Source organism: Chiloscyllium plagiosum, unplaced genomic scaffold, assembly GCF_037043375.1.
Source record: "Chiloscyllium plagiosum isolate Xiang-an unplaced genomic scaffold, Cpla_swu_hap1 HiC_scaffold_10, whole genome shotgun sequence".
NCBI lineage: Eukaryota > Metazoa > Chordata > Chondrichthyes > Orectolobiformes > Hemiscylliidae > Chiloscyllium > Chiloscyllium plagiosum.
Genome location: NW_028270148.1, coordinates 75,139,942 through 75,155,647, shown reverse-complemented (window position 1 = coordinate 75,155,647; position 15,706 = coordinate 75,139,942). Strand labels below are relative to the sequence as shown.

Genomic DNA, 15,706 nt, shown 5'->3' with positions numbered 1-15,706 from the left:
TCGGTTGGTTTGTAAAAAAATGTCAGTGTCAAGTCGGTCGTCATTAATGGAGATGGAGAGGTCCAGGAAGCGGAGGGAGGTGTCAGAGATGGTCCAGGTAAATTTAAGGTCAGGGTGGAATGTGTTGGTGAAGTTAATGAATTGCTCAACCTCCTCAAGGGAGCACGAAGTGGCGCCAATGCAGTCATCAAGGTAGCGGAAGAAGAGGTGGGGAGTGGTGCCGGTATAATTACGGAAGATCAACTGCTCTATGTAGCCAACAAAGAGACAGGCATAGCTGGGGCCCATACGGGTGCCCATGGCTACCCCTTTGGTCTGGATGAAGTGGGAGGATTCAAAGGAGAAATTGTTAAGGGTGAGGACCAGTTCGGCCAAACAAATGAGAGTGTCGGTGGAAGGGTACAGTTGGGGACGTCTGGAGAGGAAAAAACGGAGAGCTTGGAGGCCCTGGTCATGGCGGATGGAGGTGTAGAGGGATTGGATATCCATGGTGAAGATGAGGCGTTGGGGGCCAGGGAAACCGAAGTCTTGGAGGAGGTGGAGGGCGTGGGTGGTGTCTCGAACGTATGTGGGGAGTTCCTGGACTGGGGGGGGGATAGGACAGTGTCGAGGTAGGTAGAGATTTGTTCAGTGGGGCAGGAGCATGCTGAGACAATGGGTCAGCCAGGGTGGTCAGGCTTGTGGATCTTGGGAAGGAGGTAGAACCGGGCAGTGCGGGGTTTCCGGACTATGAGGTTGGAAGCTGTGGGTGGGAGATCTCCTGAGGTGATGAGGTTCTGTATGGTCTGGGAGATGATGGTTTGGTGATGGGGGGTGGGGTCATGGTCGAGGGGGCAGTAGGAAGAGGTGAGTCTATTTTCAAGGAGCTATGAATCTACACCCTAAGGTCTTTTTGTTCAGCAACACTCCCTAGGAACTTAATAGTAAGTTCTGCTAAGATTTGCTTTCCCAAAATGCAACACCTCTCATTTATCTAAATTAAAATCCAACTGCCACTCCTCAGCCCATTGGCCCATCTGATCAATGCCACCCATATTCCCAATTCCTCCGCCTCCGCCGTATCTGCTCCCACCACAGAACACACCAGATGGCCTCCTTCTTTAGAGTCTGCAATTTCCCTTCCCACATGGTTAAAGATGCCCTCCAACGCATCTTGTAAGAAGGGCTTATGCCCGAAACGTCGATTCTCCTGTTCCTTCGATGCTGCCTGACCTGCTGCGCTTTTTCAGCAACACATTTTCAGCTCCAACGCATCTTGTCCACATCCCGCACCTCCGCCCTCAGGCCCCATCCCTCCAACCGTAACAAGGACAGAACGCCCCTGGTACTCACATTCCACCCTACCAACCTTCGCATAAACCAAATCATCCGCCGACATTTCCGCCACCTCCAAAAAGACCCCACCACCAGGGATATATTTCCCTCCCCACCCCTTTCCGTCTTCCGCAAAGGCCGTTCCCTCCGTGATTACCTGGTCATGTCCACACCCCCCTACAACCCACCCTCCCATCCTGGCACCTTCCCCTGCCACCGCAGGAATTGCAAAACCTGCGCCCACACCTCCTCCCTCACCTCCATCCAAGGCCCTAAAGGAGCCTTCCACATCCATCAAAGTTTTACCTGCACATCCACCAATATCATTTATTGTATCCGTTGCTCCCGATGCGGTCTCCTCTATATTGGGGAGACTGGACACCTCCTAGCAGAGCGCTTTAGGGAACATCTCTTGGACACCCGCACCAATCAATCACACCGCCCTGTGGCCCAACATTTCAACTCCCCCTCCCATTCTGCTGAGGACATGGAGGCCCTGGCCTCCTTCACCGCGGCTCCCTCACCACCAGACACCTGGAGGAAGAACGTCTCATCTTCCGCCTCGGAACACTTCAACCCCAGGGCATCAATGTGGACTTCAACAGTTTCCTCATTTTCCCCTTCCCCCACCTCACCCCAGTTCCAAACTTCCAGCTCAGCACTGTCCCCATGACTTGTCCTACCTGCCTATTTTCTTTTCCACCTATCCACTCCACCCACCTCCCTGACCTAACACCTTCATCCCCTCCCCCACTCACCTATTGGACTCTATGCTACTTTTTCCCCACCCCCACCCGCCTCGAGCTTATCTCTCTACCCTTCAGGCTCTCTGCCTTTATTCCTGATGAAGGGCTTTTTCCCGAAACGTCGATTTCGAAGCTCCTTGGATGCTGCCTGAACTGCTGTGCTCTTCCAGCACCACTAATCCAGAATCTGGTTTCCAGCATCTGCAGTCATTGTTTTTACCTCAGCCTTGAAGGGCCCTATTCTCTCCCTAGTTACCTTTTTGTCCTTAATGTATTTGTAAAACCCCTTTAGATTCTCCTTAATTATATTTGCCAAAGCATCTCATGTCCCCTTTTTGCCTTCCTGATTTCCCTCTTAAGTATATTCCTACTGCCTTTATACTCGAAGGATTTACTCGATCTATCCTGTCTATTTCTGACATATTCTTCCTTATTTTTCTGAACCAAACCCTCAATTACTCTAGTCATCCAACATTCCCTACACCTACCAGCTTTTCCTATCACCCTAACAGGAATATACTGTCTCTGGACTCTCGTTATCTCATTTCTCAAGACTTCCCATTTTCCAGCCATCCCTTTACCTGCAAACATCTGCCCCCAATCAGCTTTTGAAAGCTCTTGCCTAATAGGGTCAAAATTAGCCTTTCTGCAATTTAGAACTTCAACTTTTAGATCTCATCTATCCTTTTCCATCACTATACAATTATGGTCGCTGGCCCCAAAGTGCTCCCCCACTGACACCCCAGTCACCTGCCCTGCCTTATTTCCCAAGAGGAGGTCAAGTTTTGCACCTTTTCTAGTAGGTACATCCACATACTGAGTCAGAAAATTGTCTTAAAACACACTTAAAACCCTTAACACAGTGGCAGCCCCAGTCTATAGTTCGAAAGGTTAAATCCCCTACCATAACTACCCTATTATTCTTATAGATAACAGATCTCCTTACAAATTTGTTTCTCAATTTACTGCTGACTATTAGGGGGTCTATAAGACAATCCCATTAAGGTAATAATCCCTTTCTTATTTCTCAGTTCCACCAAAATAACTTGCCTGGATATATTTCTGGGAATATCCTCCCTCAGTACAGTAGTAATGCTATCTCTTACCAAAAACACCACTCCCTTTCCTCTCTTGCCTCCCTTTCTGTCCTTCCTGGAGCATTTATATCCTGGAACATTCAGGTTCCAGTCCTGTATGTCCTGAGCCATGTTTCTGTAATTGCTTTGATATCCCAGTCCCATGTTCCTAACCATCCCCTGAGTTCTCTGCCTTCCCTGTTAGGCCTCTTGCATTGAAATAACTGTGCTTTAATTTATCAGTCCTACCTGGTTCTCTGCTTTGTCCCTGCCTGCCCTGGCTGTTTGACTTGCTTCTTTTCTCAACTGTACCTGTCTCAGATTGATCTCTTTCCTCACTATCTCCCTGGATCCCACCCCCCCAACCTTACTAGGTTAAATCCTCCAGATCAGCTTTAGCCAATCTCCCTGCCATTATATTAGTCCCCTTCCAATTCAAGTGCAATCCATCCTTCTTGTACAGGTCACTTCTACCCCAGAAGAGATTCCAATGATCCAAAAATGTGAATCCTTCTCCCATACAGCATCTCCTCAGCCACGAATTCGTCTGCTCTATCCTCCTATTCCTACTCTCACTAGTTCATAACACCAGGAGTAATCCAGATATTACTACCCTAGAGGACCTCCTTTTTAAGTTCCTGCCTAACTTTCTATATTCTCCTTTCAGTATCTCATCCTTTTCCCTTCCTATGTCGTTGGTACCAAAGTGTTCAATGACCTCCTGCTGGGCCCTCACCCCTTTGAGGACATTCTGCACCCTATCAGACACATCCTTGATCCTGGCACCAGGGACAACGCACCATTCTGATTTTTCACATGGTGGCCACAGAAACATCTGTCTGTGCCTCGAGTAGAGAATCCCTAGTTGTGTATTTAAATGGATGTTTGCTTAAATATAGCCAAAATAAGGAATCACACATGTTAGAGAGAAGAGGAAGAACTACTTCTTTCAGAGGGTAATGGATCTGTGGAAGGATTTACCATAGAGGGCTGTTGAGGCTGAGTAATTATGTATATTCAATGCTGACATCAAAATTTTGGGGTCAAACAGTGTAGCACTTGGAAAAGCGCAGCAGGTCAAGCAGCATCGAAGGAGCAGGAGAGTTGACATTTCGGGAATAAGCCCTTCATCTGCAACATTCCTGATAAAGGACTTATGCCCGAAACGCCAACTCTCTAGCTCCTTGGATGCTACCTGACCTGCTGTGCTTTTCCAGCACCACACGTTTTGACCCTGACCTCCAGTCCTCACCTTCTCCATCATCAAAATTTTAATCAGTAAGGGAATCAAAAATTATAGGGAAAAGACAAGAAAGTAGAGAAGATTATTAGGTCAGCCATGATCAAATTGAATGGCAAAGAAGACTTGAAGGGCTGAATTGCCAACTTCTATTCCTATATCTCGTATATCTCATTGTCTTGTGTTTATTCTCTGCATAGCACATCTCCCATTGCTGCACAGGTTTACAGGGACATTGACAGCACACAATTTACGTAAAAAGCTACTCTGCGCTTCAGCAACCATTAAATAACTCTACAGCCTGAGTGCATTTGAAATGCATCCAATATCTTTTAAATCCCTGGATTAGATATAAAAAAGCTTGGTGCATGGTACATGACTCTTCACTCACTCACAGCTTACCAACCCCTTTTCTGCAACAAACAACCTCATAAAGCTAACACTGATCACAGAACAGCCAGTCAATTTGCTCCAGTTTTTCTTCCCAAGATGCAAACTTAGATGTATCTTTTTTTTTCCTAAACCAATGGGACATGGGCAGTGGAGGTACTGTGGACAGCGAAAAAGGTTATCTTAGAGTACAGTGGGATCTTGTAGTAGATGTCTGTGGTTAGTCGGTCACCAGAGAGTAATGGAGAGGTCCAGAAAAATGACTGTAATGGCACCGCCTCGTGCTCCCACAAGGAGGTTGAACAGTTCATCAACTTTACCAATCTTTCCACCCCAATCTCAAATTCACCTGGACCGTCTCAGACACCTCCCTCCCCTCCCTGGATCTTTCCATCACTGTCTCCGGCGGCCGACTAACCACAAACATCTACTACAAGCTCACCCACTCCCACAGCTACCTGGACTACACCTCCTCCCACGCTCCCTCCTGTAAAAACACCATCCCTTATTCTCAATTCCTCCACCGCATCTTTTCCAGATGACCAATTCCACCTCAAATTCCTAGATGGCTTCCTTCTTCCATGATCGCAACTTCTCTTCCCATGTAGTTGACAATGCCCTCCTGCGCATCTCCTCCACTTCACACCACTGCCCATGCACTCCAGCCATCCCAACGCAACAAGGACAGAATCCCCCTGGTTCTCACCTTCCACCCCACCAACCTCCGCATACATCGCATCATCCTCCACCACTTCCACCACCTCCAAATGGACCCCACCAAAGATATATTTCCCTCCTTAACCCTACCAGTGTTCCAGAGATACCATTCCCTCCACAACTCCCTCGTAAGGTTCACACCCCCCACCAGCTCACACCCCACTCCTGGCACCTTTTCCTGCCACTGCAGAAAGTACAAAACCTGTGGCCACGCCACTCCCCTCACCTCACCTCCATCCAAGGCCCCAAGGGATCCTTCCACATCCATCAGAAATTCACCTGTACTTCTACCAATGTCATCTACCGCATCCGTTGCACCCGGTGTGGTCTCCTGTACGTTGGGGAGACAGGACATCTTCGGGCAGATCGTTTCTGAGAACATCTCTGGGACACCTGCACCCATCAACCCCACTGCCTCGTAGTTGAATACTTCAACTCCCCCTCCATCAAGGACACGCAGGTCCTAGGCCTCCTCCACAGCTAAACCTTTACCACGCGACGCCTGGAAGAAGAACGCCTCATATTCCGCCTTGGGACCCTGCAACCACATGGGATAAATGTGGATTTCAACAGCTTCCTCATTTCCCCTCCCCCCACATTATCCTAGCCCCAAGCCTCCAAAACAGCACCACCCTCCAGATCTGTCCATCACTCCCCCCTCTGACCTATCACATTCTCCCTCACCTTCATCCATCTATAACTTTCTTAGCTACCAACCCCACCCCCCTACCATTTATCTCTCAGCGTCAAACCTCTCGCCTCATTCCTGCTCCTTGGATGCTGCCTAACCTGTGGTGCTTTCCTAGCAACACACTCTCGACTCTGATCTCCAGCATCTGCAGTCTTCATTTTCTCATACCAAAATTTGGTGGTACAGTGGACAGTGAAAGAGGTTATCTAAGATTACAAAGAGATTATGATAAATTGGGTCAATGGACTGACGAGTGGCAGATGGAATTTAATTTGGATAAATGTAAGGTATTGCTTTTTGTTAAAAACAAAGACAGAACTTATACAATTAATGCTGGGTAATGCTGTTGAACAGTGGTTCAGGTACTTAATTCTCGGAAATTTGCATCAGAGGTAGACAGTGTGGTTAAGAAGGCATTTTGCACACTTGCCTTCATTGCTCAGACCTTTGAATGTAGGAGTTGGGACATCATGTTGAGGTTGTACAGTACATTGGTGAGGCCTTCTCTGGCATACATGTCCAGTTCTGCTTACCATGCCATAGGAAGGATATTATTAAATTGGATAGGATTCAGAAAGACTTACCAGGACGTTGCCAGAAACAGAGGATGAGTTATAAAAATAGGCCGTGCAAGCTGGGTCTTCTTTCACTGGAGCATTGAGGAGTGACCTCAGAGGTTTATAAAATCATGAGGGACATATGAGGTGAATAGATATGGTCTTTTGCCTAAGGTGGGGGAGTTCAAAACTAGGGCATATTTTAAGGAGATAGGAGAAAGTTTAAAAAGGACCTGAGGGGCAACTTTTTTGTTAAAAAAACACATAGGCTAGTTTGTGTGGAATGAGCTGCCAGAGGAAATGGTGGATGTAGGTACAGTTACAATATTTAAAATACATTTGGACAATTACATGAATGGGAAAGATTTAGAGGAATATCGGCCAAACGCAGGCATGTGGAACTAGCTCGCATAGACTAGTTGGAGCAAAGGGTCTGTTTCCATGCTGTACGACTCTAAGAAAGATTCATGAACAGCTCCTTCCCCTGCTGTTATCAGACTTATGAATGGACCTCTCATATTAGAGCTAATCTTCCTCTGCACATTCTGGGTAGCTGTAACATTATATTCTGCATTCTGATCTATTACTCTGATGTATTTGTCTAAACAGCACACAAAACAATACTTTTCACTATATCTCGGTACATGTGACAGTAATAAATCAAATCTAATCAAAAAGGTCTGGAAGGAAATCAAAGGAGATTAATTAGTGAGATACCAAGCATGAATGGTTTTATACAAATGAATAGAGATTGGAGCAAGTAAGATAAATTGAGGTGTTCAAAATTATGAACAATTTTGAACATGTAAAGGATATTCTGTTTCCACTAGTTGGTATATCAGTATATAACACAATTTCAAGATTGTCAGTAAGAGAGCTAGGAATGAGATGAGGAGAAACTTGTTTAATTTGTCAGCATTTGGAATACGCTGCCTGGGAGATTGGTGGAGGCGAATTTCACCGGACATTTCAAAAAAGAGCTGGATATATATTTTAAAGTGATGGAGTTAGAGAGCAATGGAGTTAGGGCTGGAGTGTGGGAATAGTTGGGGAGTCCTTTTGGGAGTCTGTCATGGATCAAATGACGTAACAGGATACAAAACAAAGCAGAACAGAATAGCAGACACAAATACATCATTTCATGATGCACACAATGCATTTTACACTCATTTCTAACAGAAAGTCAGTGAAATATCAACAACCTCGGATGCACCTGTTCCCTCAGTCACCGCTGCAGGCAACAGATCGCCTTTTTGAGAATGAACCCATGAAAGGAGGTTGGCCCAGATGAAGTCCCCGGCCATGCACTCAGATCCTGCATGTACCAGCTGGCAGGAATATTTGCTGGTATCTTTAACCTCTTGAAGGTAAAAAATATATAGGACAGTGGTAGAAGGCTGCTTTTCAGAATGGAGGCCAGTGACCAGCGGTTTGCTGCAAGGATCGATGCTGGGTCCATTGCATGTGAATACCGGAGGAATAATTAGTAAGTTTGCAGATGACACTAAAATTGGAGGTGTTGTGGACAGTGAATAAGGTTACCTCAGAGTACAATGGGACTTCGATCAGATAGGCCAAAGACTGGCAGAACAAGTTTAATTTAGATAAGTGAAGTGTTGCAATTTGGTAAGGAAAAACAGAGCAAGACTTATACACTTAAAGATAGGGCCCTGCGGAATGTTGCCAAAGAGACTTTGGGGTGTAGGTTCATAATTCCTTGAAAGTTGAGTAGCAGGCAGATAGGAGAAGAAGGCATTTGATATGTCTGCCTTCATTGGTCAGTGCATTGAGTATAGGCGTTGGGAGGTCATGTTGCTGGGTTAGCACTGGGCGGCACGGTGGCACAGTGGTTAGCACTGCTGCCTCACAGCGCTAGAGACCCGGGTTCAATTCCCGCCTCAGGCGACTGACTGTGTGGAGTTTGCACGTTCTCCCCGTGTCTGCGTGGGTTTCCTCCCACAGTCCAAAGATGTGCAGGTCAGGTGAATTGGCCATGCTAAATTGCCCGTAGTGTTAGGTAAGGGGCAAATGTAGGGGTATGGGTGGGTTGCGCTTCAGCGGGGCGGTGTGGACTTGTTGGGCCGAAGGGCCTGTTTCCACGCTGTAAGTAATCTAATCTACATAGGACATTGGAATACTACCTTCCATTCTGGCCTCCTTGCAATAGGAATGATGTTATGAAACTTGAAAGGGTTCAGAAAAGATTTACTAGAATGTTGCCAGGGTTGGAGGGTTTGAGTTTTAAGGAGAGGCTGAATATACTGGGGCTATTTTCCTTGGAGCATCAGAGACTGAGAAGTGACCTTATAGTTCTTAAGATCACAAAGGGCTGGTATAGAATGAATAGCCAAGGTCTTTTTCCAGGGTAGGAGAGTCCAAAACGAGAGGGCACAGGTTTAAGGTGAGAGGGGAAAGATGTAAAAGCAACCAAAAGAGCAACTTCTTCACAGTGGTGTGTGTATGGAATGAGCTGCCAGATGTGGTGGTGAAAGCTGATACCCATCCAATTGGATTTGATTAGGAAGGGTTGAAAGGGATGTGGGCCAAGTGCTAACAAATAGAACGAGATAAATGTAAAATATCTGGTTGACTTGGACAAGTTGGACTAAAGGGTCTATTTCCATGCTGTACAATTGAATCCTTACTAAAATCTGGAATCCCCACCTGCTTCAAGAAGACCGCCATTATCCTGGTGCCAAACAAAACTCATACAGCGTGCCACAATTGTTTCTGTGCAGTTGCTCTGGCCTCCATAATGAAGCAGCATTAAGAGGTTAGTCATGGCTCACATCAACTCTATGAGGAGAAAGTGAGGTCTGCAGATACTGGAGATCAGAGCTGAAAATATGTTGCTGGAAAAGCGCAGCAGGTCAGGCAGCTTCCAGGGAACAGGAGAATCGACGTTTCGGGCATAAACCCTTCTTCATTCCTGAAGAAGGGCTTATGCCCCAAACGTCGATTCTCCTGTTCCCTGGATGCTGCCTGACCTGCTGCGCTTTTCCAGCAACACATTTTCAGCTCACATCAACTCTAGCCTCCCAGCCTGCCTTGATTCCATGCAATTCGCCTACTGTCACAACATATCCACAGCATCTCCCAGGCCCTGTACCATCCCTGCAACATCTGGATAAGGATAACTACCTCAGACTTCTACTTATTGACTGCAACTCCACCTTAAAGATAACAATCTCTCCCTCAACAAAAAGCAAAAGTTGGTCATTAACTTCAAGAAACAAAGTAGAGGGCAGGCCCCTCTCCACATCAATGGTGTTGAGGTGGAGGTGGTTGAGAGCATCAGGTTCCTAGGGGGTGATGATTACCAATCAGTTCTGGTCCACCCATATGATGCTACAGTGAAGAAAGTACAACGATGCCTCTACTTCCTCAGGAGCCTAAGGAAATTCAGCATACATAAAGATTCTTACCAATTTTTACAGACGCACAACAGAAAGCATTCTATCAGGACCATAAGAAACTAGAGAGAGTTGTGGATACAGCCCATCACACAAGCCAACCTTCCACCCACTGACTCCATCTATACTTCTTACTGCCTCAGGAAGGCAGCCAACATAATCAAAGATGCTTCCCACCCCAGTTATATCTTCCAACTTCATCTGTCAAGCAGAAGATATAAAAGCTTAAATACGTACCAACAGATTAAACAGCAGCTTCTTCCCTGCTGTTATTAGACTTCTGAATGGACTATTCAAATTTTTAATTTATTGTTGATCTTGTTCTTTGTACACCTTCTCTGCAGCTGTAATAGTGTATTCTTTGCTCCAATCTATGACCTTAATGCACTATTGTATGATCTGCCTGTACTGTACCTAGCTACATGTATGTGACAATATAAATTAAATCAAATGCCATCAGGCTAAATAACTCCCACTGTCCAACTGTGGTTCTACAGCAAAAGACCTGTACATACTCTTAAAGGTCAGAGTCTCTATTTATGTAATTAAACAATATTAATCCACAAATGAGGAAAGATATAATCTGAAATGAAAACAAAAGACTTAGATAAATGCAAAGAATAGTGAAATCAGACTAACTGGAAAGGATATAAAGAACATTTTAATATTACAGAAAGACAACAGGGGAGAGAGAGAGAGAGAGAGAGAAATTTGGGAGTTTTGACAAACTGTTGAAATTCAGGGGTAATCTACAATGAGCTCAGCGATTAAAGGATTTGACTGGATTGTGATTAACCTTAGTTAGATCCAAGGGACATTATCAGGAAAAAAAATTTTTGCACAAAAGACATGGAAAGCTGGAGCTCAAAATGCCATCAAGGCTCGGTAATTGAAATTCTCAGAATGGAAAAACAAACATATGAAAGAATTTGAAACAAAGGTAGTGATTTCATCTAATAACAGAACAGGCTAGAGATGCTGAATGAACTACTCTTGCACCTTTATTCCAAGATTGACAGAACACATCTGAAAGTACTGTACACATTTTTTGACCCCTTATCTAGAGAGAGATATACTAGCATTGGGACAATCCTGAGAAAGATCACTCAGCTGATACCAGTTATGTTTTCTGAGGGGAAGTTGAATACTCATTGGAATATAGAAGAATGAGAAGTAACCTTATTGAAACATACAAGATTTTTAGCAGACTTGAAACGGTAGATATGGAAGGGTTGTTTCCACTTGTGGGATAGTCCAGGATCAAACAGCATAATCTCAGAATAAGGGTCGCACATTTAAAGACACGTGAAGGAATTTCTTCTTTTAGAGGGTCATGAATCTATGGAACTCTTTACAGCAGAGGTCTGCTGAGACTAGGTAATTAAGTGTATTCAAGACACAGATTTTTAATCACTAAGGATATTAAGGAGTTCAGGGGGAAAAGGGAGTAAAGTGGAACTGATTATTATAAGTTCAGCCATCTCATTGAAAATTGGAGGAAACTCAGTAGACTAAATGGCCTTGTTCTGCCCCTAGTCTTATTGTCTTAAGAAGTTCTACACGATACAGTAATCTGCTCAATGCAGTCAAAAATCAGCAATAAGTTAGACCTAACCAGAGTTGTCCACAACTCAAGAAGCTGAAAATGTGTTGCTGGAAAAGCGCAGCAGGTCAGGCAGCATCCAAGCAACAGGAGAATCGACGTTTCGGGAATGAGCCCTTCTTCAGGCATAAGCCCTTTTCCTGCTCCTTGGATGCTGCCTGACCTGCTGCACTTTTCCAGCAACACATATTCAGCTCTGATCTCCAGCATCTGCAGTCCTCACTTTCTCCACATCTCAAGAAGAAATACTTTTAAAAAAACGAGTGCAATGAATGCAGATTGAATCACAGCATTTTGACAAGTTGTCTCAGTCAGTGCATTGCAAAGTATGTTACGGAGGAGCTGGTCGTCATTGTATAATAAACTTAAATAGGGGTCTTTTATGACCATAAAAACCCTAAAACATGTGAACTTACCTATGGGTTGACAACTGAATCTGTATTAAAGAATATTGTATAGAACAAAATGCATCTATCAATAGTACAACTTGTTCTGAGAGACCACCCAGAACGTTTGCAAATCATTTTTTTTTAATAAAATTGTTTGAATATATTACGTGCATGGGATGAGACTTTTTTTTGCAAGTACCGTGACTGAACGCGTCATATGAACAAACCAGCACAATAGTTTTCTTGGGGATTTCACTACACCCAAAAGCAATCGCAGATTTTAACGCGGTCACCTGCTTTTAACTTTTTTTCCGTGAGGCACCTTTATCGTATCAAAATCCTACATCTCTGCCGCCTGACGGGAATCAGTGTGTTTTAAATGGTCAGAGTTAAAACTGACGGTACTAGATAGTGTTAATAGTCTCCCCCCCCCCCCAATTATCACTGGTTATCAGTTCCCAACCCTTTCAAATCGCTTAATACCAGGCTCGGCAACGAAACGAATGGTTTCACCAATTACTAATTAGTCTTTTTAGGCAAAGCTAGCCTAAATGACGGAGTAAAGTATCCTCGTCTATCAGGTGGCCATTCGTTACGATCTTAGCTATTTTTCGCCAGTCCTATCTTTGAAACTTTAGGAGCCTTATGTGTTGCAGAATTTCATTCACTAATGATTCAATGTTATAGTAAAATTCGGTTTGAAAAACTTATCGCCCACATCAGCCACCTTGCCGTCTGACTGGGATGTGCACAGCAAAGAGCCGGTCTGGGTCACGGGAACCAGCGGGACCCGGGATCGCCAGTGCGGGCTGCTCCACACCCAGACCAGGCCGGAGCTCGAGGTGACGGCACAGAGTAGCGCGAGCGGGTTCTCTCTCTCTCTTTTAGCCGCGCGAGCCCAGGCTTCGATAACCGTCCTCCCGCCCCGAGCTACAACTTCAGTAACCAAGGCCCGGGCCACAGCTTCGATCAATGAGGGCCCAGGCTCGGGCCCCGCTTCGGTAACCAGCCCCGGTTCATTAAACTCCCCAGGAATTGACATATTTCTCATTACCTTTGTAGCCATTCCGCCGCCTTATTCTCTGCGTGAGTTTCACTTCCTCGGTTTTATTGAAGTTAACCCCGCGGAGTAGATTTTTTTTCCGGCTCCTGTACCAGACAGGGAATATTTAATACATCACTAATACAAAAATGGCCTTTGACCTCAACAATCTCTGATTTGCACAACTTCAAAACAGGGTTTCCACAACAGCCGAAATTAGAGGTGGGAGGGGGAAGATCCTGCGCGCCTTACTAAAACAAAAACAAATTGTTATATTTTAATGTTTCTTGCTTAGATACGCCTTATTAGGCTGGGCTCGTAACACAACTTGTCAGCATGACGTTTCGACGCAACTGCTGAAGTGTTTTTGAAAGCAAACGAGCCTGCAAATACTAAGGAAAACACTGTTAAGAAGGACGACGTAATAACGCAAGACAAACACATTTCCCCATTAATTACTTAATTCCAGGATACACAGTTGATCGGAGGGGAGCGGTTGATGGGTTTGGTCATGGTGGCAAGGATAGCTGGGATTGAAGAGTCGGGCTGACAGAGAGTGGAGATCACTGGGGAATTGGGTGAAAGGAGTTTTCGGTGAGGGTGGGACAGGGTAGGTGTAAGCGAAGGGGAGTTGGGTCAGGCTGCTCGTCAAGAGGATGAGAAATAGAGTAATAGGGAATGTGAATTAGAGAAGTCCTCATTTAGACATTTCTCCAAACTCCGTGAAGTCCAATTTGAAATGATTCAATACTACACTTTTTAAGAATTAAAACAAAATACTATTTATCAATGTTGCCGAGAAAATAGTTCACAATGCACACGAAGCGGAAAGAAAAGGGGGAAAAAGGAAAGAAACGTTACAGTTGCAAGTTACTTTAAAATTCCAAGATGTTGGCATTAAGTCACACTATTTAGAGTGCAGTAAGTCAATGTTCAGTGAAGTTTTGCAATTGGCTGCCCCAGCAGAATGTCTTTGAGAGATATCGACGGTAGAGGCTAAGCCTGTCGCTATTTTATGATTCGGAGATGCCGGTGTTGGACTGGGGTGTACAAAGTTAAAAATCACACAACACTAGGTTATAGTCCAACAGGTTTAATTGGAAGTACCAGCATTCGGAGCGCTGCGCCTTCATCAGGTGGTTGTGGAGTACACGATTGTAAGACACAGAATTTATGGCAAAAGTTTACAGTGTGATCTAACTGAAATTATACATTGAAAAATACCTTGATTGTTTGTTAAATCTCTTATCTGTTAGAATGACAGATGTGTCTTGATTTATTTGGAGGTGCTAGCTTTCCAATCGCCACTCCTTATGCCCGAATTATTGACTCTTTTGCTGCTCAGATGCTGCCTGACCTGCTGTGCTTTTCCAGCACCACACTTTTTGATGTGATTGGTCAGTTGGGAGGGTGAAGCGAATAGGTGAGTAGGAAGATGGTTAGAACAGGTCAAGGAGGTGGGGAGGGGCCATGGGATAAGGTTGGGGGGAGGGGGGACTTTGAAGCTGGTGAAGCAGATGCTGAAGCCATTGGACTGTAAGTGTTGTTCCTCCATTTGACCTCACTCTTGACAATGGAGAAGGCTTTAGTTCCCATTCTCTCAGCAACAAGTCCTTCCTTGGTTTCCTCCACTGTCAGTGGGGCCAAACAGAAACTGGACAAACAACATCTTATATTTCACCTGGGAAGCTTACAGCCCAATGGCCTAAACATTCGACTTCACCAGCTTCAAAGTCCCTCCTTCCCCAGCCTTATCCCATGTCTAGCCCTACCCCTCCCCCTCACCTCCGTAACCTGTCTGTCTGCCTACTCACCTATCCGCTCCACTTATCTGCAGCTACACTGGCATCATTCCCCACCTTTTCCTCCGCTACATTGATGACTGTACTGGTGCCACCTCGTGCTCCCATGAGGAAATTGACTAACTTCAACTTCACTAACACATTCCAACCTGACCTTAAGTTCACCTGGACCATCTCAGACACCTCCCTCCCCTTCCTGGACCTCTCCATCAACGGTGACCAACTCAACATGGACACCTTTTACAAACCCACCGACTCCCACAGCTACCTGGACTACTACTCCTCACCCTGCCTCCTGTAAAACGCTATCCCTTATTCCCAATTCCTGCAACCCCGCCGCATCTGATCCCAGGACGACCAATTACACCACAGAACATACCAGGTGGCCTCCTTCAAAGACCACAATTTCCCTTTCCATGTGGTTGATGATGCCCTCCAGCACATCTCACCTACCTCTTGCACCTCAGCCCTCAAATCCCAGCCCTCCAACCACAACAAGGACAGAAACCCCCTTCGTCACCTTGCACCCCACCAACCTTTGGATATCATCCTCCGCCATTTCCGCCACCTACAAACAGACCCCACCACCAGTGATATATTTCCTTCCCACTTCATCTGCATTCCATAAAGACCATTCCCTCTGTGACTCTCTTGTCAGGTACACACCCCCCACCAACTCGCATTCCCCTAGCACCGCAAGGATTGCAAAACCTGCACCACACCTCT

At 45.4% G+C, this 15,706-nt stretch overlaps 1 protein-coding gene across 1 annotated transcript in view; it reads right to left on the bottom strand.

The window, feature by feature from the left end:
- Positions 1-13,579, bottom strand: part of LOC122552919 (sorting nexin-9-like) — a 141,123-nt gene extending 127,544 nt beyond the window's left edge. Inside the window, exon 1 of the mRNA XM_087991727.1 lies at positions 13,191-13,579. Coding sequence (XP_087847853.1) covers positions 13,191-13,202 — 12 coding nt within the window. The 5' untranslated portion in view covers positions 13,203-13,579. The remainder of the gene's footprint in view (positions 1-13,190) is intronic.
- Between the last annotated feature and the right edge of the window lie 2,127 nt (positions 13,580-15,706).